Genomic DNA, 23,496 nt, shown 5'->3' on the forward strand with positions numbered 1-23,496 from the left:
AATCAAAGTAAAGAATTTGGATAACCTAAGAAGTTGAGAAGAGGAGATAGAATCAAAGTAAAGAATTTGGATAACCTAAGAAGTTGAGAAGAGCGAGCTCAGCATATGGAGAAGCTGAGGTAGCTGGAATTCTTGAGTACCAGAGTAGAAAATGCTATGAAGAAAAAAAAGAAAAAAATCCAGAAGTCTGGAAAGGTATCTCTTCTTGTACTCTGCTAAATATACTAAGCTGTGTATGTACATAATAAAATTGTGTAAAGCTGGACAAAGAACTATCACAGTATTATAAAAACTGAACAATTCTCATAACTCACATAAGCTAGTAGATATTCAGATTCTACTGGGGAGGGTGGAAAGGCATTTATCAAGCGTGAGCATTCAATACAGATTTCAGAGGGTAGATGGCTTAACCATCCTGGAATAAAGGTCAGCTTTAATAAAGCTTAAAAACAACCTTCAAAAGAATTCAAGCTGATTCACTGCTTACCAAAATAAAACACTTGGAAAAGAACAAAATTCAGACATATTATGCAACCTACACAATGTTAAGCAACCCTAATAAAACAATAATTTAGAGTAAACGTGAAAAATCCCCCAAATTTGAAAAGAAGTATAAATTCAAGAATCCCAAGAAGCAAAGGTAATTAAGGCACAGATATCATAACAAGCATGCTAAAAATTCTTGATAAGAAAATTAAAGAAAAAATACACATTATAAGCCTGAGTACAAAAATAAGATTCCATGACTGAAAAAACACTGCAAGTACAGAAGGTATGAAATTACATCTAAAAATGCTATAAGGGGGGACTTTGGAAAACCTGTCAAAAATAGAATTATAAATCAATCAAAAACATCTTTAAATATTAAGGTGATTCTAGTTCTAGGTAAAGATGGAATAAACACTTTATAACTAAAAACCCTAGAAATTATATACCAAAAAAACCCCCACACAAAACAAAAAACAAACCACACACACACAAAACCAACACATCAAATTGATGGGATAGCTTGGGACCTATGCAATGACATGGAATTTCCTACATTTTCTTTGTGTCTCATTCTTATTAGTAAAAGCCTGAATACCTTTTTTCTACTATCAGAGTATAGGCAAATGTCTGTTCATATCACGTATATTTTGTATTCTAGTAAAGACTCTAGCCAGTGCAAAAAGGAGAGAAAAAGAAAAAAACCTAAACATGTGAGCCTTCTAAAACTTTGTTCCTTTTTTGAGATGGTTTTATTTTGGGTTCTATGAGATTCTTTACAAATTTTAAGATGGATTTTCTATTTCTGCAAAATATGGCACTGGAATTATGATACTGATTACACTGAACATATGGATTGCTTTGCGTAGTAATGGTATATTAAGTATTAAATCTCCCAATCCAATCCATATCTTTCCATTAATTTAGGTCTCTTTAAACTTTGTTCAACATTTTGTACTTTTCAGTAAACAAATTTGTTTATTCTTCAGTGCTTTATTCTTTTTCAAGCTATTGTCAATGGAATTGACAGTATTGTCAATTGTCCTCCTAATTTCCATTTTGAAAATGTTAATGTAGCAAAAAACAACTGAGTTTAGTATAGTGATTTTCTCAACTTTGTCAAAATTGCTTAGCAACTTTACCCTTCCCCCCTTTCTTGGATGCAAAGTCTTTACTATTTTATTTAATATGTAAAATCAAGGTATCTGCAATAGCTAGCTTTATTTTTCCTTCACAACTTGGATGTCTTTTACTTCTTTTTCTTGTCCTCTTGTGGCTATAAATCCCACTGCTATATAGAAGTGAGAAAAGTAAATACTCTTGTTTCATTCCTTTCATCACTGATATTAGGTATATATCTCATATATGACCTTTATTATATCAAGGTAGTTTCTTTAGTATTTCTTATTTACCCTATTGATTTGATGGATTACATTGCTTGATTTTCAAATGTTAAACAAATATTTGGTCATGGTGTTATTAAATAATAATTTATCTTTTACTGTTATTTATGTCAAATTAATTTCAACTTCTTTAAACGATCTCATATTTGCTTCATGTTTTCTGCTTTCCCACTTATCCTGAAAATGCAAAAATTCTCCAAGAGCCATGTTTCTCCAAGTGCTGTCCACAGCCCAGGTACATCAGAATCACCTTTATAGTTTATAAGAAATGCAAACACCTACTCACAGAATCAAAAAACTTCCTATTAAGGAAGTATGGGATGGATACTAAGACCTAACCTTTTTTGGTCTTAGTATTCTCTATACAAGAGCATCTTTCACATCCTACTCAGATTTTTGACATCTCATCAGGACTCATACTCTCCATTCATGGTCAATTTTTTATTCTTATGGTTCTAACACCTAGCACTAGGCAACCATGTTTTCCAAGCCTACTCCCTAGTGCTGTCAAGACAGAAATTTTCAGGAAAGGGGAGAGGAGAGAGAAGGCATTCTAAAATATGGGTTGTTTTTATTTAAATTTATTTATCTACATCAACACAATATTTTGCAAAATTCTAATCTGTTTAGATTTATAGAAACAGTAACAGAGTCCTCCCTAGTGGCCTAAGGGGTTGCAAAGCAGTACTATGAGGCTATTTGTAGCATGAGTTCAATCCCCAGCTAGGGAGGTGACCCACATGGCATGGTGGAACTCTCCTGACCCGCCCACTTCTCCCCTCAGCAATATATTTCCATAGGGCTGTCTGTTCTGCTCCCCACTCTGTCTCTGATGAGTCCTCTCACCCCTGCACCTCTAGCCTATACCCCAGTTCTGGTATGCATAATAAATAAATCTTAAAAAAAAAAAAAAAAACCCAAACAGCTAGTGCATCGTTCATAGGGACTTACTTCTTTTAACTATTATGTTTCTAAGATTTATCCATTATTATTTAATTCATTAACTTTTAATAGCATACTATTGAAACATGTTCGAAAACTACAATACACTTAGCACTTTTACTAACAATTTGGGGTATTCCCAGTTTCTATATATTATAACCAATCTTGCTACCTATCTTTCTGTAAAACGTTTTCTGCTATACCTTAGAAGCAAGAGTTTTTCTAAGTTAAAAAGGAGGAAGTTGCTATATTATATCGGGTTGCTTTGTAATATTTTCTTTTGCTGTAGATATATACTCTGGATACCAAAAAGGCATAAAATGATCTGTGTATAAATTTCCTCTCCAAGTTTATAGGCTCCAGCATTTCTCATGATGCCATTCATGAATAGAATTTTTACCTCTATAGATACTACTTTTGATGTCATTTATGAAAAGTCTGTCAACAAGCTCATAAAGTTATATTCCTTCATATTAACCTTTGAAAGTATAAAGTTTTGCTTCCCACACTTATGTGTTTAATCAGGTGAGAATTATCTTTTATCAACTGGGTAAGACAATTCAATTTCGTTCCCACTCCTGTTGACCATCAAACCCTGGGGCACAATTTACTGAATACCATTCTGCTTTATTGAATATACAGCTAAAATATAGCTGTATATTATACTCATGCCTAGATTTTTTTTTAAAACTCAGTTCCATATTAACTTAATATTCTATTGTTTGAAGTTAAGTCTTGGGGCAAATTCATTGCTTTATTCAGCTATTCCATCCTTAGGCATAGAAGCAAAGAAATTAGTACCCATAATGTTCAATAGACATCTGAGACACATTAAAAGCTGCAATATGGGATAATAACCTCAAAATGGAAATAATCTAATAGTAATATGGAAAAACCGTATTATAAAAATGGGATACTATATAATTACAGCAAAATGCAACAACACACGTTTTAACATGTATATATGTATTTTCTATGTTTGTATTCCCCTCCCTGTTCCTTTTATAATCTCTAAAGTATTTTAATGGAACTAGGATGATTTTTTCCCTTAAAGTATGGCAGAACTTTCTTTTAAACTATCTGGTTTTATCATTTTTCTTACATAACAGAAGCATTCAGTTTATTTTTTCTCGAGGTTTTCACTAGGAATATATACATTTCAACTGAGTTTTCCAATTTTTGTGCATAAAATTCTTCTAGTCCCTTTTTAAGCTCTCATAGGTAGCCTATTATTTTTTAATTCCTAACTATTTCCTTTATTGGTTAGTTTTGTAGAAAAGTTTCTATAATTTTCAAGGAGCTATGGCCTTCAATGATTTTATCATTCCTAACTTTATTACACTAATTTAATATGTAAGTTTTATGTCCTCTCTACCATTTTGGGGCTTATTCTTTTGTTTTAATGTTCATTCTCACACTGCTGTTCATCATAATATTGGAAGTTCTAGCCAGAGCAGTTAAATAAGAGAAAGATATAAAAGGAATACAAATTGGGAAAGAAAGCCATCATTATTTGCAGATGATCTAATAATATAGAGAACCCTCAAATTAATTGAAACAATCAGTTTAACAAAGTAGCAGGACATAAAATCAGCACACACATGTCAGTTGCCTTCCTATACACAAACAATGAGCTTGAAGAGTAGAAGAATGGGCCCATCCTTGTGGCACAACAGGTTAAAGTGCAGCACTACAAAGCTAGCCGCAGCACTTCAGCATGAGTTTGATCCCCACCCAGGGAGATGACCCACATGGTACAGCAGACCTGTCTTGACCCACTCCCTGTTCCCCTCAGCAATGTGTTTTAGTGAATCTGCCTGTTCTGCTTTCCACTCTGTTGCTGGTGAATCCTCTCACTGCCCCCGTGCCTCTGGCCTGTACCCCAGTTTTGTATGCATAAATAAATCTTAAAAAAATATATACAGATTCAACACAATTTCAATCCCAGTAAAAATCTCAACTGCATATTTCAGAGAACTGGAGAAACTACTACTGAAATTCACATGGAATCAGAAAGACCCCAAATATTAAAAGCATCTTGACAAATAAAGAGAATGGAGGTATTCCATTTCTAGACCTAAAGCTACAATAATAAAAGCAGCCTGGTAACAAAACAAATACACAGAGACCAATGGAATTATAGAATTGAAAGCCCAGAAATAAACCCACACAAATACAGACAGATAATCCATGACAAAGGAGCCAAAAACATCTCTTCAGTAAATGGTGCTGGGAAAACTGGACAGCTGATAGCAAAATTTTCATACATGAAAATCAACTCATAACAGATCAAAGGCATGGATGTAAAACCTGAAACCATAAAATACATAGACAAAAGCATAGGCAAAATATTTCATGACATATGCTTTAGTGTTGCCTTTAGGGATTTGTCACCAACAATAAGGAAAATAAAAGAGAACATAAACAGCTGGGACTACATATCAAACTAAAAAGCTCCTGTGCAGCTAAAGAAACTAACACTAAAAAAGACAACTTATTGAATGGGAGAAAATACATACTGTATGTTTGACTGCTATCAAGGATATAGAAAAAGCTCATAAAATCCCACAAAAACAAAACAAATAGGACCTCTCTGGTGGTGCAAGGGATTCAATCTCAGCATTACGAAGCTATTGGCAGCTACTGAAGTACGAATTCTAACCCTAGCCAGGAAGCTGACCTACACAGTGCAGCAGACCTCTCCATTCTCGCCTACTGTTCCCCTCAGCTATGTACTTTGTCGATCTGCCTGTTCTGCTTCCCACTCTGTTTCTGGTGGATCCTTTCATCTCTTGTACCTCTGGCCTACACCCAAGCTCTTGTATGCATAAATAATCTTTTTTTTTTTTAAAAGACAAACCCAATTTAAAAATTGGCAAAAGAGGCACCCCTCCAAAGACGGCATTACCAAAAATGTTCACAACCACTTATTACTAGAGAAATGCAAATCAAGATCACCATGAGATACAATCTCACACATGTGAGAAAGGATCATATCAGAAAGCCCAAAAACAGCAAGTTCTGGTGAGAATGTGGAGAAAAGTGGAACCTTCTTATACTGCTGTTGGAAATAAGGTTGGCCAGCCACTATGGAAAGGAGTATAGAGGTGTCCCAAAACATTAAGCATGGATTGCCACTCAATACAGTAATTCCATTCCTTGGATCTATCCAAAAACTCTAATTTGAAAGGAAATCTGTACTCCAATATTTATTGAAGCACTGTTTACTACAGCTAAACTATAGAAACAGTGTTAAATTCCTAAGAATAGATGAGTGGCTCAAGATGATGTTGATCAAAAGAGAAACTCATTCCATTTGTAGCAACATAGATGGAACATGAAAGGATAATGCTAATTGAAATAAGTGAGGAGAAAGACAGATGCTGGATGGTATCACTAATATGTGGAATATAAAATAACTAACTTAAGACCGATAAAGACAAGCTGGAAAACTAACCCTTGATAGCTGATTACAGAACTGAAATACCAAGAACAAAGAGGGATGAAAACACAATGGTTTATGGTGATAGAATATGGGTGAGCTCCTGGTTAATATACTACCACAGTAATATCTTATGGGGATACCCCAATATTACCTCAATTAAAAATTAAAGGCAAAAAAAGAACAAAAACTGAAAGTTCAAAAGAAAAAAAAGAACTCACCGTGTCCAGTCTTTTTGCACAAAATCTTGAATATGATTTTGTGTAAAATAAATGTTTAATATTGCTGACTATGCTAGAATTTGCTTTATTATTTTAAGATTCAGTTATTTATGCAAACAAGAAGTGGGGTATAGGCCAGAGGTGCAGGAAGGTGAAAGGATTCACCAAAGACAGAGTGGGGAGCAGAACAGGCAGATCTATGAAATATCCTACAGAAGGGCGCAGCAGGTGAGACAGGAGAGGTCTGCTATGCCATGTAGGTCAGTTCCCTGGCTGGGGACAGAACTCCTGCTTGCAGTGGCTGAAAAATGCTTCATAGTACTGAGACTTGATTAACCCCGTTCACCCCAGGGAGGCCCGAATTTACTTTATTTCAAGTAAAGCATTTTTGGTGAAGCACATTTATAAGGTGATCCTGCCTAAGGTTAATGATCAAGATGGCACACTGTCACTTTCTTAGCATGGTAAAGGCAGAAATCATTTCTTTATAGTATTTTAAAGTATTAGTAATTAAAAGGCAATGCACCAAAACCAAAAATACTGATGCAAAGAGGTATTTAAAAAAAAAAAAAAAAAAGGTCAAAGACCTCCAAGATCCAGAGATATATAAGAATACAGTATATAAAAGATACCATTTCAGGCCCTCCCTGGTGGCACAGCGGGTTAAAGCACTGCACTAAGAAGCTAAAGCCACTTCCGCATGAGTTCGATCCCTGCCTGCCCGGGTCGTGGCAGACCTCTCCTGGCCCACGGGTGCTCCCCTCAGCAGTGTACTTCATCTATCTACTGTACTTCATCTATCTACCTATTCTGCTCCCTGCTCTGTGTGTGGTGAAGCCTCTCACCATCCCTGCACCTCTGGCCTGTACCCCAGTTCTGTATCCATAAATAAATAAAATCTTTAAAAAAAAAAAAAAAAAAAAAAAGATGGGGCCCACCCTGGTGGCGCAGCGGGTTAAAGCACAGTACAACGAAGCTTAAACCACTTCCGCATGAGTTCGATTCCCGCCTGCCCCAGAGGAGATCCACATGGCGCAGCAGACCTCTCCTGACCCGCCTGCTGCTCCCCTCAGCAGTGTACTTCGCTTTGTAGATCTGCCTGTTCTGTACACCACTCTGTCTCTGGTGAATGCTCTCACCCTCCGCATCTCTGGCCTGTACCCCAGTTCTGTACGAATAAATAAATAAATCTTTAAAAAAAAAAAAAAGATACCAGTTCAAAAATAAAAGGAGGGAAAAGAGAAAGTAATCTATAAATAGCGGTAAAATCACCACTTAAAAATACCCAAAATACTAAATCAGTTTTTTAAAATTAAATCTGTCTTTCAACAAAAAAACTACTAAATCCAGTGTAAAAGTTAAGTTATACAAACTACTTAGAATATAAAAATCGTCATATTCACATATCTGCAACCTTGATAAAATGATTGGCTATAAACACTACCTATCCAAAATTAAACTGCTACCTATCCAAAATTAAATATCAAAATGATTGGCTATAATCAATATCAAAATGATTGGCTATAAACACTACCTATCCAAAAATAAACTGCTACCTATCCAAAATTAAATATCAAAATCATACATAAGCAGTTCACTAAAGGAAAATAAATACAGTGTAAAAATCTTAGCATGGAACAGAGTATACATACCAATGTCAAGATTTTTAAAGACACCAAAAAGTTGTTATGAAATTAAGTACAGTATATTACAACTTAAATAAAACAACAGCTTTGCATATGTACATACTTGAAAATAAGAAAAGGTATCAGAGGATACACAATATATTGTTAGCAGCCTTACACAAGGAGGAAGAACAGGATTTGAGAAGAAATGAGATCATAGGAACAGAGTGTAAGGTTAACTGAAAATCAAAATATAGTATTTTGTAAATAGCTAGTTTCCTCTACTCATATAAAATGTTAAACAGATATTAGTACCTTTTAGTATTCTCTTGTTCTTCTGGGAATGGTTTCTGCTTTTTCTTGGCCTGTTCTTCCAGTAGCCAACTCTTCCTCTTCAACCCCTTTTTATGTTCTGGATTCAAGTTTACACTCTGAACAACTGCCTCAATGACATCTGTAACTGTATCAGAACCAAGGTGCAGTGCTGTTCCTTCTTCGCTTTCATTCAATTCTGAGCTGACAAGCTGGGCAGCCTGGAATGCTTGCATTGATACAACAGCCTGGAGGGGACATTTCCGAGGTCGACCTGGTCTGCGTTTCACAAAGTTATTTCCTGTCCTGGCCTGTCTTTGAAGTTTTTTGGCTTTTAAAATTTTATTGACATGGTCCAGGTTTTTCTTGGTGGCCAAAATTTTGTCATAATTGCACATTCTCCGAGCTTGGCGCTGCATAGCTTCTACTACACTTCTCTTGATATGATGGGGGGAACAGCTGCTTGGCAACTTTTCAGAAAGGAGTGAGATACTATTACTACAAGAGTCACTGGGGATTGCAGGCACTAAAAGGCTGTCTGGTTTTCCCAGGGTTCGCTCTTTGATGTGGCTATGGCCAGGACTGGAGGAAGGTGGCACAGAGGCAGAAGCAATCACAACATCAATATTTTTCTCCAGGGGTTCTTGGTCCTCATGTTGCACTATCCGCTGCAGCAGACTATCCACAGACTCATCCCCAGAAGCAACCAATCTTGGACTTCGAGAGGGAACTCCATTCACTAAACAATATGACAAATCACATATAGATAAAAATTGACACAATTAACAAAAATATTCTTACACTAAAGACAAAGAATCTTTCACAGCAAGACTAAGTATCATACTACCAAATATATTTGCTCTTCTAGGCAAGTTCACATTTTACTCTTCTGACTAAGGTACATTGTAGTAATCAAGATAACTAAAATTGGCACACATTTTCCCAGTAATATATATATTAAAATACAGTATCAACACCAATTCTTACTCTCTGAAATGAGGAACAGAGATAGTTTATTTTTCTAAAAATGCAAGTCCAGTTAAGGGGCTTAGTAGTTAAATATTGGCTAGCTATTTTTAATTAAGACAAGTGCAAAAGAACAGAAAACTTCTTGCGAAAAGCTTTAAAATTAAAATAATAAATAGAAAGAATGTGTGCTGGGTTAAGATTAAAAAATAAGTGCTTTTAGATAAATACTATTTTCTTAGTGGCCCAAAGACCACTAGCAACCTTTTAAGATTGTAATTAATATGGGTAACACTCAATTCTCTCTAGCAAGCTATGTTAGTTTTAAATATTACAAAAATCATATCGTGACAGATGACTTCTTAAGATACCTAATTTACCAGCAGTGATCAAGGATCATACTTTTCAAATGTTAATTAATGGAATTATTATCCACATGGCTTTAATGTAAGACTTCAGATATTCCTTTGATAAGCCTCAAGCATTCCAACTTCCAATCTCATCAGACTACAATGGAATTTTTCTCAAATTACTAATAATTTTCTTTAAATAATATCCAGTAGTCATGTTTAAATTCAGTATTTTCAAGTTTTTAAAATCTAGCTAATTTTATATCACTACTAATTAAAATTCTGCTTCCATTGTTTCTACCATAATATATTTTCATTACCTTCCAATTACTCATGACTCCATTAATTTAACTGTGTGGTCCTTAATTCCCAGTATTTATTTTTTACCTTTTATAGAAAATATTTCTACTGGAACATATTTATTCTCACCATCTCAATTACCATCAAGAAATACATACTCATCTCCAACTTTATCAAAAATAACCAAACTGGGCCCTCCCTGGTGGCACAGCAGGTTAATGCACTGTAAAAGAAGCTTAAGTCACTTCCACATGAGTTCAATCCCTGCCTTCCCCGGAGATCCACAGGGCGTGGCAGACCTCTCCTGACCCACTGGCTGCTCCCCTCAGCAGTGTACTTCGTTGATCTGCCTATTCTGCTCCCCACTCTGTCCCTGGTAAATTCTCTCACTCTCTGCATCTCTGGCCTGTACCCATACATACCTGTATGTATGCATAAATAAATAAATCTTTAAAAAAAAAAAAAACCAAATTGAAAACCAAACCCTCCCTTTTTTGTAATTTCTTTTTTTTTTTTAAAGATTTTTATTTATTTATGCATACAGAACTGGAGTATGGGCCTGAAGTGTGTGTGTGGGGGGGGGAAGAGGATTCACCAGAGACAGAGTAGGGAGCAGAACAGGCAGAAAAGTACTGAAATATACTGCTGAGGGGAGCAGCTGGCAAGACATAAGAGATCCGCCACACCATGTGGATCACGTCCCTGGCTGGGGGTGGAGTTCAAGCATCATAGTGCTGTGTTTTTAACACATTGCATAGCCAGAGAGTGCCCCCTTTTCTGTAATGTGTAAATGCCATAGCTTCTCAAGACTCTCTAGTCCAATTCTTATTTCAATTCTACGCTCTTTTTGGCAATCCACTCAACTACAAACCATATCCTGATTATTTCAACTTCTATTTCTTAGAACTTTCTTCAAACTCTAGTTCTGCATGCTTCATAGACTTCTCCAGTCATAATCACAAATAACTTATTTCCTCCTTCAATTCTGTTCCTCCTCCAGGATTCCTATTTCAGTGAATGATACCATAAAGACAACATTAATTATTATATACTCTGGAACTTTGTTATTTCTCCTTTAGACTCCCCACAACAAACCATAAAATTTTGTTTTATGTTAGTTTATTTTGTATCTATGTATTTTTCTTTTTCCTATTACAGTCACTCACAATCAAGCTCAATTTATGTCCCTGCCTGAATGCAATAAGCATTACTGTTGGAGAGCTATTAAAACATGTACCCAGGCCGTCCCTGGTGATGCAGTGGCACAGCACTAAGAAGCTAAAGCCACTTCCACATGAGTTCAATCCCCATCCCAGAGGTGACCACATGGTGTGGCAGACCTCTCCTGGCCTGCCCGTTGCTCCCCTCAACAGTGTACTTCATTGATCTGCCTGTTCTGCTCCCCACTCTGTCTCCGGTGAATTCTTTCACCACCCCTGCACCTCTGGTCTGTACCCCAGTTCTGTATGCATAAATAAATCTTTACGAAAAAAAAATGTACCCAAATCTTTTGATACTTCTATTAATTAGCAGTATCTAGTCCCCTTCCTCTCTGCATATATGCTGCCCTCCTTTGAACGGCTTCTAGCAAAAATAATTTGATGAATTTAACAAAGTGGTGACATTCGACATTAGGGTAGAAAAGGTAAAACAGCTTCTACTTGGGTTATCTCTCAGGACACTTGCTAGTAGAAAACCGGTTTTCACATTCCAAGTCTGGGCAACATAGTGGCATGCTGCCCAATAGAAATGCCTAAGGTCACACTTAACAACCAGCATCAACTATCAAACACAAGTGAAAGAGGAAGCCTCTGAGACCATGCAAGCCCTGCCACACCCTCTGGTTACAACTACAGAAGAGATTATGGTGAGCTGTTTAGATGACACCCGGAAATTTGAGATAATAAAGATAAATGATCTTTGACATTAATAAGCCTAAGGTAGTCTGTTATTATGAACTAGATAGAATTAGATAACTAGATCATTGTTCTTTCTCTGTATACTCTTGTTTCCCATCAGCTGGAGCGATCTTAAAAAAAAAAAAACCACAAATTATATCTGGCATCAATTTCTGTTTATGCTCTTAAAAAGTTTATTAATTACATAAAACTTTTTGAAAATATCACTTTTCCTCCAGGTTTATGTAATACTAGCCTTCTATCTCAGATCCGCCTTTTTAATAATGATCTTCAACATGGCTTGTTCTTTCTTTACACCAGGTAAAAAAAACTTAACTTAGCTTGGAACACTGTTTGCTCATAAACTTGTCTTAATTTATGCTTAATCACTGCTTATGCTTTATAAGTGATTTGTAAGTGAAGATATCACTTCTTTAAGGAGAACTTCCCTGACCTAATTCCACTCTGCCAACATACATCCTTTTAAGAATTACCAATGCCCTCCTTCTTTTCTAGCACATACTTCACTTTAAATAAGTGGCTTAATATATGTAATTTTTAAATATATGGTTCATAAAAACTCAGATGTTATTCAACAAATACACTTTGTCTCTCCAATGATTAGGACATAATGAATCCTAGGCTCAAAATGTTGAAAATTACTTTTTTGTTTCACTTTTCTCTTCAACAACTGTTTTCAGTCACAAAATTTACTTAATTCCTGAGTATAAATTTAAAACATAATCATATAGCAGGTATACTGCTATATGAAGCAGGAAATTTCATTCCTCAGCCACTCATCTAGGGCTACTTCATTACCTACTTTCTAAATTGTTTTGGTCTTCCCAAGTTTCACCCTGCCAATTTGTCTTGATACTCCGGCTTATCTAGGAAATGATACACTATGTTTTAGATGTAATAACTTACTTATTTTTAAATTTATTGAGGTAAAATATTATGTAAGACTATGCACATTTTTTTTTTAAAGATTTATTTATTTGTGCATACAAAACTGGGGTACAGACCAGAGGTGCATGGTCAGTGAGAGGCTTCACTAGAGACACAGTGGGGAGCAGAACAGGCAGAGTGACGAAGTACACTGCTGAGGGGAGCAGCGGGCGGGTCAGGAGAGGTCTGCCACACCATCTGGATCACCTCCAGGGCAGGCGGGGATCAAACTCATGCAGAAGTGGCTTTGCTTCTTAGTGCTGTGCTTTAATCTACTGCACTAGAGAGGGCTCAGACTACTCACTTTTTATGAATACATTTTTATGGGTTTTGACAAATTTACCATGAAACGACCATCATCACCAAGATATAGAACATTTTTATCATCTTAAATTCCCATGTGACCCACTAAACATCATCTGCCAATCAAACATAGCTCTAGGGGAGAAAACCACTCATATGCTTCCATAATAGTTATTTACTCTATTGTTATCTTGTTTTTTATACATCACATTTAAGATTCATTCTTTTTGTATTCCTTTTTTTTCTGTTCGTATTTACAGATTCTATTTTAATGTCAAATGGTATGAATATACCACAATTTGTTTATATATTTACCTGTGCATGTGTATTTCCATTATCTGGCAATAGAGAATAAAGCTACTATAAATCTGTGTATATAACACTTTATGTGTTTCTTTTTTATTTTTCCTGTGTCAATACCTTAGACTATAAATACTATGCTGTATTAAGAGTATGTTAAACACATAAACTCTTACAAAGCAAGTATACCATTTTACAGTACCATCAGCAATGAAAGAAAGTTTAAGATGTTATACATACTCAACAAAATTTGGTATTATCAGTCTACTGGGTATAAAATGATATAGATTAAATTTGCTTTTCCTGACTTGAGCACATTTTCAAGTACTTTTTAGTAGTTAATATGCAATTTTTTGAGGAGATTCTATTACTTTTTTTTATTCTATTACATTTATTGGGTACTTGACTCTGTGGTCTGTGTTTTTATTTTCTTCTATTGATATATATAATTAACATATAACATTCGTTTCAGGTACACAGAATAAAATTTGATATTTGTATATATTGCAAATAATCACAACAGTAAGTATAGTTTTAACCCTCATCACAGTAATAAATTTTTTCTTATAATACTTTAATATCTTTTTCTTTTCATCAATTATCTTTAAGTGCAAGTTTTAAATTTTGTTTAAGTCCATGTATCTTTTGATTCCTGCTATATAGTCTGTGCTCTTATCCTATTTAAGAAGGCTTTGACTATCCCAAGGTTGTAAGATTATTCTGTATGTACAGTTGTCTAATAAAGGCTAGCATTCATTATTGCTTAAATGAGAATATCAGTGCATCTAAGATCAAACTTAAAGTGACAATTCAAAATACAACTTAGTTTACTCTGAATGTGAATAATTTTACATTTGCTTGGACAGGATGAGGGGTGATTTGTTTTCTCATTTGTCTCATATCTCAATATGTTTCTAATAATGAGACTCTATGCCACCAGGAATCAAACAGATGCCAAGCACCTCTAATGTTCTTATTTCTGTTGAAAAACCTTTCTGAAAGTTTCAGTTTTCTATTATTTCAAAGTTCAGCAATCTTTTAAAAAATTGAGTGTATTTTGGCCCTCCTTGGTGGCGCAGTGGGTTAAAGCACAGCACTGAGAAGCTAAAGCCACTGCAGCATGAGTTCGATTCCCGCCTGCCCTGGAGGTGACCACATGGCGTGGCAGACCTCTCCTGACCCGCCCGCTGCTCCCCTCAGCAGTGTACTTCGTCGATCTGCCTGTTCTGCTCCCCACTCTGTCTCTGGTGAATCCTCTCACCCTCCGCATCTCTGGCCTGTACCCCAGTTCTGGATGCACAAATAAATAAATCTTAAAAAAAAAAAATTGTTTTCCAAACATCTGAAAACTGTCCAAATCTTTTTTAATCTCTTCATTACATCTGCTTAAGAGGTTTCAGTAACTAGGCCTTTGATTAATCTATTAAAAAATACATTTAATTACTCAGCAATCAAAAAAGATATAACTCCTGCCTTTTGCAGCAACAAGCAACATGGATGGACCTGGAAGGGATCATGCTTAGTGAAATAAGGCAGAAAGAGAAAGAAAAGTACTGGATGGTTTCACTCATAGCAGGAAGATAAGGTATCAGTGAAAAAAAAAAAAAAAAGAGACTAACAAATGTAATAGAATAAAAAAACAATGAACAAATACAAACCAGAGACATTTTATAGGGGTGGGAGGTGGAATGGGCTCAGAACTGGGGTGGTAAGAGTACACTGGACTGTGATGATGGCACACAGGTGAACTGGTGATGGGAGGACCATAGGGATTAAAATTAGATGGAAAAATGCACAAAATGAAGAATATGTAAAAATAAATAAATAAATAAACAAACAAAATCCCCATACATTTAAGGGCTCTCATTGGTGGTACAACGGGTTAAAGCACCGCATAATGAAGCTCTCTGAAGCCACCATAGCACGAGTTCAATCCCCGGCCAGGGAGCTGACCCACATGGCGTGGCAGACCTCTTCTGACCTGCCCGCTGCTTCCCTCAGTAGTATACTTTGTCAGTCTGCCTGTTCTGCTCCCCACTGTCTCTGGTGAATCCTCTCACCCATTACAACTCTGGCCTGTACCCCAGTTCTGTAAGCATAAATAAATCTTTAAAAAAAAAAAGCCATACATTTAAAAACTTTGTCATTGGGCCCTCCATGGTGGTGCAGCGGTTAAAGCACAGCACTGTGAAGTTTTCCACAGTGACTAGGATATTAGTTAGATTGCAGGCCAGTGCAGTGACCCATATGGTGCAGCAGACTCTCCTGTCTCACATGCTGAGTCCCTCAGCACTGTACTTCAGTCCATTTGCCTGTTCTGCCCTCCACTCTGTCTTTAGTGAATCCCCTCACCACCCCATACCTCCGGCCTGTAACCAATTCTGTATGCATGAATAAATAAGTCTTTAAAAATAAATAAATAAAAACTTTGTCATTCATTGAAAATACTTTCTTACACTTTTTTTTTTTTTCCAAATTCAAATTCAACTGTTTTTGAAATCTCCACCCATACTGTCTTTTCAATGCATAATTTCTCCCCAGGAAATTTTATTCACTGTCAGATCCAATTTGATATATATCTTAAAAATCAATATATCCAGGCCTTCCCTGGTAGCACAGCGGGTTAAAATACAGCACTAAGAAGCTAAAGCCACTTCAGCATGAGTTCAATTCCTGCCCCAGAAGTGACCCACATGGCATAGCAGACCTCTCCTGACCCACCCACTGCTCCCCTCACCAATGTACTTGGTAGATCTGCCTGTTCTGCTCCGCACTATGTCTCTGGTGAGTCCTCTCACCGCCCTTGCACCACTGGCCTGTACCCCAGTTGTGTATACATAAATATTAAAAAAAAATCAATATATCTAGATCTATATCTCCATGACATATGTTCAGAGATCTCTCCAACTATAAACCACTACACTTCCAAATGATTACCCAACATTTTATCTCAATAGCCAAAAGACAGTTCAAATATAACTGTTACGATGTAGCACTTTCTAAAGTGCCAGTGTAGTACATTACTTGCTCCCCATCCCTTGATGGGACTACACTTCCTATACCTGAATTTAAACATGTGGCTTGCATTTGCAGTAAAATTTGAGAAGCAACAAATTTTACTTGTAAGCAGAAATTTTAAGTGTTTTACTATGACCCCTTAGCCTCTTACCATAAAAGCAACATTCTAGATACATGCTGATCTGTAGACAGTCATAGAGATAATAAACATGGAACAGAACCAAGATGGTCACAGAAGAGAAATAAGTCTTTAAGTCACTGAAAGTTTAAGATTTTTTTTTAGTACTACAAAATTTAGCCTATTTTGCTTGACATAATATATTACATAATATTTATCTTCCTGGTCAAAATCCCTTAGTTGATACCAAACATATCTATAAAAAAATCTTAAATGGAGGCCCTCCCTGGTGGCGCAGCGGGTTAAAGCACAGCACTGAGAATCTGAAGCCACTTCCGCATGAGTTCGATCCCCGCCTGCCGCCTGCCCCGGAGGAGACCACATGGCGAGCCAGACCTCTCCTGACCCGCCCGCTGCTTCCCTCAGCAGTGTACTTCGTCACTCTGCCTGTTCTGCTCCCCACTCTGTCTCTGGTGAAGCCTCTCACCGCCCCTGAGCCTCTGACCTGTACCCCAGTTCTGTATGCACAAATAAATAAATCTTTAAAAAAAAATCTTAAATGGAAAAACATACCGTATATAATACAGTCCAGCTGTTATTTTTAAAAAGGATTTATTTATCTATGCCTACATAACTGGGGTATAGGCCAAAGGTGTGGTGGGTGAGATGATTCACCAGACACAGGGTAGGGAGCAGAACAGGCAGACTCACAAAAGTACACTGCCTATGGTAACAGCGGGTAGGTCGAAGAGGTCTGCCATGCCATGTGGGTCAGCTCCCTGGCTGGGGATCTAACTTGTGCTGCAGTGGCTCTGGAGAGCTTCACAATGCGGTGCTTTAACCTATTGCGCAACCAGGGACAGCGCCAGTAGTTATTTTTACAGTTTCATTTCCAATCACACTTAAATATTGCATCTTTGGCCCTCCCTGGTGGTGCAGCGGGTTAAAGCACCACACTACGAAGCTAAATATTGCATCTTAGACAACACTAGTATCAAGTAATATATCCCCCAAAATACAACTCTCCTTTAAGGTTCTGTGTCTTTCTTTAGACATTCTTATGCTTTATTTTGTTTACCCAAATTATAGTAGTATAGGTTTCACCTCTTCCGAGATGTCTTAGTCATTTCAGAGATTACTGCTTAGGTTTCTCTATGTGTCATAACATTTTACACTATGGTCTGTTATAGAATTTAACATGCCTTTTAATGGTGAATATTTCTAAATACTAAAGGAACAGGAATCCTATCTAATCCACATTTGTATACTAAGTATACATGGTAAACTTCAATATTAAAGTTTATATTAAGTATTTACTTGAATTAATAAAATGGTCTTATGCTAAGAAAAACTATGGTTTTAGATACTATTTCCTTTGTTTATACCAAAGCAAAACAAATGTAGTTATTTCCTTATAAAATCGCATTCATTTCCTGGAGAGTTGGCACACATTTCCTGTAAGACTATGTAGCAAATATTCTCGACTTTTTTCTTTTTTGGAAAGATTTATTTATTTATGCATACATAACTGGGGTACAGGTTAGAGGTGCAGGGGTAGTGAGAGGATTCACCAGAGACAGAGTAGGGAGCAGAACAGGCAGATCAATGAAGTACACTGCTGAGGGGAGGGGAACAGCAGATGAGAAAGGAGAGAGGTCTGCTGTGCCATGTGGGTCACCTCCAAGGCGGGGATTGAACTTATGCCAAAGTGGTTTTAGCTTCTTAGTGCTGTGCTCTAACCCGCCGTTCCACCCGGAAGGCCCATATTCTTGACTTTTAAGGATACATGATATATACTATCTAACCATTTAAAACTAAAAACCCTGGTTTTTAGTTAAAGCATAGCACTATTAAGTTATCCGCAGCCACTGCAGCACAAGTTCAATTCCCAACCAGGGAGGTGACCCACATGGCACAGCAGACCTCTTCTCCCTCACCCACTGTTCCCCACTGCAGTGTATTTTAGTAGGTCTCCATGTTCTGCTCCTCACTGTGTCTCTGGTAAATCCTCTCACTGCCCCCACACCTGATCTGTACCCCAGTTCTTGTGTGCAGAAATAATTAAACCTTAAAAAGAAAATAAAAACAATTCTTAGCTTGAATATTGCCAAAAGAGAAACCTTGTATTACCATAAAGCTACTGTTTGCTATAACAACAATATTTACTATGTAGTCTTACAGAAAATGTGTGTCAACTCTCCAGGAAATGAATGTGATTTTCATAAGGAAATAACCATATTTGTTTTGCTTTAGTGTAAGCAAAGGAAATAGTATCTAATGCCATAGTTTCTCTTAGCATAAGACCATTTTATTAATTCAAGGGTTTACCCTTGTGTAGGTCAACTTGTATTAAATTAGTCACTGATTATTAAAGAGCTGAAAGTCTCCTTGAAATAATAGAAAAACAAAGCACTATGGGAGATACTATTACCATTGTTGCTTGAATTCCACTGTAAGTTTGGCAGAACAGTATTACTAAAAAATAAAAATCTTAAATAAGTTGAAGATAATCATAACTTCACCAAATACCATACCGACGGAATTTGGCAGCAAGGCCTTGAACAGATGAAGAAATTAAATTTGCTAATCAGGGCCTTCCCTGGTGGTGCAATGGTTAAAGCACAGCACTATGAAGCTATCCACAGCCACTGCAACGCAAGTCCAATCCCTGGCCAGGGAAGCGATCCACATGGTGCAGGAGACCTCTCCTGATTTGCCTACTGCTCCCTTCAGTAGTGTATTTCAGTACATCTGCCTATTGTGCTCCCCACTGTCTCTGGTGGACCCTGTTATTCCCTTACCTCTAGCCTGTACCCCAGTTCTCATTTGCATGAATAAATACAATCTTTAAAAAAAAATAAATTTGCTGATCAGATGCCACAAATAATCTAATGAAAACATACAGATTAGGAAAAAAAAAAAAAAAAAAGAAAAATGACACATCCCTCATTTGTTTAAAACTTTCAATGGCTTCTGAGTGTTAATAAGGTTCTATGTAACTGGCCCCAAACCACTTTTCTAGCCTCATATTTACTATTTTTAACCATACATATGGCTCTTATAAATTACTAACTCACTATTCTCCTTTTTACATATATTACTCTCTCTGCTGGAATGGACCTACCAATCCCTCTCTCCTGTATTGATAAATTAAAATAAGTTTTTGTTCTTCAGTCCCCAATAAAGGTAGAAGATATATATCATTCTGTATTTTTTTTGTGAACACATATACTATCAGTAAAAAGAAATTGTAAAAATCAAAACATACATTTAAATCACCCATGTATGTCACACCATATAAAGAGTTTATATATATTTAAAATATACAAATAGGGCCTCCCTGGGGGCACAAGGAGTTAAAGTCTCAGCACTATCAAGTTATCATCAGCTACTGTGGCATCAGTTCCATCCCTGTCCAGAGAGCTGACCCACATGGCGTTGCAGACCCCTCCTATATTGCTTGCTGCTGCTCCCCTTCATGGTGTATTTCAGTAGATCTGCCTACTGTGTTCCCTACTTTGTCTCTGGTGAACCCGCTCACTCCCCATACCTCTATCCCAGGCCCCAGTTCTTGCATGTATAAATAAAATAAATCTTAAAAAAAAAAAAAAAAGCCAAGTATTTTGTCAGGAAATAGTAATAAAAAAATATAACATAAGGATTTTGTATTTTAAAACTTGTATAAGTAATTTTACTAGCAATCTCATAAATTGCTTTATAAAAACGCTCCAGTCCAGGCCTTCCCTGGTGGCTTAATGGGTTAGGACATGGCACTCTAAGCGAGCTTAGCCACTTCAGTGCGAGTTTGATCCCTGCCCAGGTGATCCACATGACCTGTCTCGCCTGCTGCTCCCCTCATCAATCTGCCTGCTCTGTTCCCCACTCTGTCTCTAGTGAATCCTCTCTGTCTCTGTACCTCTGCCCTGTATCCCAGTTCTGTGTGTATAAATAAATGAATCTTAAAATAAAAATTCAGTCCACAATCCCCTATTGTACAACACAACTTTTTAAAAAATCTGATTTTGTCTATTATTGTAGCTGCTATTTTGAATCATTTCCTCTGAACTACTATACCAAAATCACTATAACTTATGGTAGACCCAAATGGATATAAATAGTAAAAGAGGAAGACTATTATATTGCTTTAATGTACATTATTACTAATGCTTGTACCACAGGATCTTTTGATTTTTCATTACTATTATAATATATATTTTTCCAGATCTTTAGTAATCAGTGTAAATTCTAACACATAAGTACATAAACAGGATTTAGTATATTTAGAGAAAAGTATTTCTTGGATAAGTGGAAAATTGTGCAAAAGTCTCCTAGAAGACCTTCATTTTAAGCAGCTTTACAGTAAAATATTTCATTTAGAAGTCTGGACCTTCTTTCTTCAGTTTGCTGTCATCTACATTCACAGAGTAGAACCTATCTCCATCACTGCAACTCAGTCTGTTCCAGGGTTCTGGGTTATTCTTTCTTTCCCAGTTGACATCTGGATTGAACAGAGCCTGACAAAAGACATGGAGTGCTAGACCAGCAACCATTCCAATAAATACAAAAAAGGGATCAAGCTAGGATGCTTCTTTAAAAAACAAAACAACAACAAAAAAACATAAATTTATAAATACAGAAACTGCGGTACAGGCCAGAGGTGCAGCAGGTGATTGATTTACAGAGAAAGAACAGAAAACAGAAGAGCCAGACTAACTGAAATACACTGCTGAGAGAAGCATTGGATGAGACAGGAGAGTTTTGCTGTGTGGGTCAGCTCCCTGGCCAAGATTGAACTCAAACTCATGCTGCAGTGGCTGGCTAGAGCTTCATCGTGCTGAGACTTAATGCCTGTGCCACCAGGGAGAAGCTTCTTGAACAGAGGATTTGGCAAAGCATGGTTTTGGGAGAGGCTCTGGCCTAGGAAGCTAAGTCTCTTGCATTATATTTTAAGTTAAAATAAGTTGTAATTTGTATTGTAAGTCTACTGTATATCTACAGTATTATACTGTAAATCTGTTCATGAGTAACAGATGGGAAATTATCTTCCAAGTCTGGTAAAATAAATAACACTTACCTACTGAAGAAGTACTCTCAGATAAAGACCTTTTTCGGGTAGGACTACAGTTTGTGCTCTCTGATGGTCGCTGGGAAGACTTATCTGAGATTGGATGGGAACCTGGAGAAACAGAAAAAGATAGAAATCATAGGAAAACCCAAATCTAACATTAATGTTAATCCATTCTTTGTTAGAATGGTAATATTTTAGTGATTGCCACTGCCATTCCCTGTAATATGACTTTTAAGCTGACAAGAGGTCAAGCATAGGACAAAACACACTAGATAATGTAGATTAATGCCAACATAATTTAATAGGTCTTTTATATATATATATATATATATATACATATGTATATAAAATATATCACCAGAGGGAAAACTAGTTTTTGTGCAAGTATGAAGAATAATTGAATTTTTACGTATTAGCATTATGAAACAGATTAAAATTAATTTTTGATACGTCACTAGTGGTATCTTCATCAAATTCAGATCAAATCTAATTCTGTTCCTGACTGATTCAAATTGATCATATAAACTGACAAAAGGAACAATGTAGTTAATAAGGAATGATTTATGTGAGAAAGCCAGGTCCAATCTGAACATTCAACAGACTCAGGTGAAAATTAAGAATCAGACCGTAAATACACACATCCTACCTAATCCATACTAATGAAGGTCTTTTCCTCTCTAGCATACTGTGGAAGAACTGGTAACTAATTTATTCATGGAACAGAATAATCTTCCTTTAAGGTAGTACACTTGAGGCTTCTTGTTTATATAAGAGCTCACAAGTCAAAGAAATTCAATTCCCTTTAAACAGACTCATACTTTTACCAAAATTCCAAATCAGTATTGATCAACTTCACACATCTGCTACTCAAGAGAAGAGTATGTCATTCAGGAAGATTATTTTCCTGAATAAAATGTGATTTTTTTTAAAGATTTATTTATTTATACATACAGAACTGGGGTATAGGCCAGAGGTACAGGGGGGTGAGAGGATTCACCAGAGACAGAGTAGGGAGCAGAACAGGCAGATCAAGGAAATACACTGCTGAGGGGAGCAGGAGGTGGGTGGCCATATGGGTCACCTCTGAGGCCGGGGATCAAACTCTGATCAAGCACTGAAGCAGCTGCAACCAGCTTCTAGTGCCATGCTTTAACCCTCTGCGCCACCAGGGAGGGCCCAAATATATGTGATTCTAACACTGGATTCTTATAACCTAAAAAGCCAGCTGTTGAGACTCTGTATTAAATGTCTATTTCATTTGTCACAGTTAGTAGTGCCCTGGAATGTTCACTTGAAAAAAATTACAAATGTCTTACCTATAAATGGAGAAAAGATGTAAGAAATCAAATAATTGAAGATGAGATTTTTTTTAAGATGTGCCTCTAAATGAGTTAACTCCTTAATAAAGAAGTGATTAAGTCAACTTGGGGACAGAAGAACTGAATGGAGCCAAGTTTCTAGTCTTTTCCTTTCAAGAGAAATATTAAACCACGAGTTTTTTTTCCTAATTAACGTATTTTTAAGTCACATCACTGTGAACACTCTTTGAGCACTGCTCAGGGTGAGCTATAAGACTTGTGTGTTGCCACACAAGAGCAACAAGTTAGATTTTGGGGAAACTAAGGCTGTATTCTGATTAATAGTGATGACTGATGTAAGATCTAATCAAGAAGCAAGACTACTGGTGAATGTTAAAAACAGATACAAAGGGATTTAAAAAACCAACAGCTCAATAAATCCCCCTAGAATGTGGTTCAGATAAAGTAAGATTTCCATTAAAGAACTGAATACCACAT

The 23,496-nt window shown here is 36.5% G+C and overlaps 1 protein-coding gene across 1 annotated transcript in view; it reads right to left on the minus strand.

The window, feature by feature from the left end:
- Positions 1 to 23,496, minus strand: part of ASH1L (ash1 (absent, small, or homeotic)-like (Drosophila)) — a 170,983-nt gene that overhangs the window by 67,201 nt on the left and 80,286 nt on the right. The window contains exons 5-6 of the mRNA XM_004693822.2: positions 21,707 to 21,808; positions 8,435 to 9,170 (exon numbers count right to left, since the gene is read on the minus strand). Coding sequence (XP_004693879.1) covers positions 8,435 to 9,170; positions 21,707 to 21,808 — 838 coding nt within the window. The remainder of the gene's footprint in view (positions 1 to 8,434; positions 9,171 to 21,706; positions 21,809 to 23,496) is intronic.

This window comes from Condylura cristata, unplaced genomic scaffold, assembly GCF_000260355.1.
Source record: "Condylura cristata isolate star-nosed mole 26May11 unplaced genomic scaffold, ConCri1.0 scaffold00040, whole genome shotgun sequence".
In the NCBI taxonomy this organism is placed as follows: Eukaryota; Metazoa; Chordata; class Mammalia; order Eulipotyphla; family Talpidae; genus Condylura; species Condylura cristata.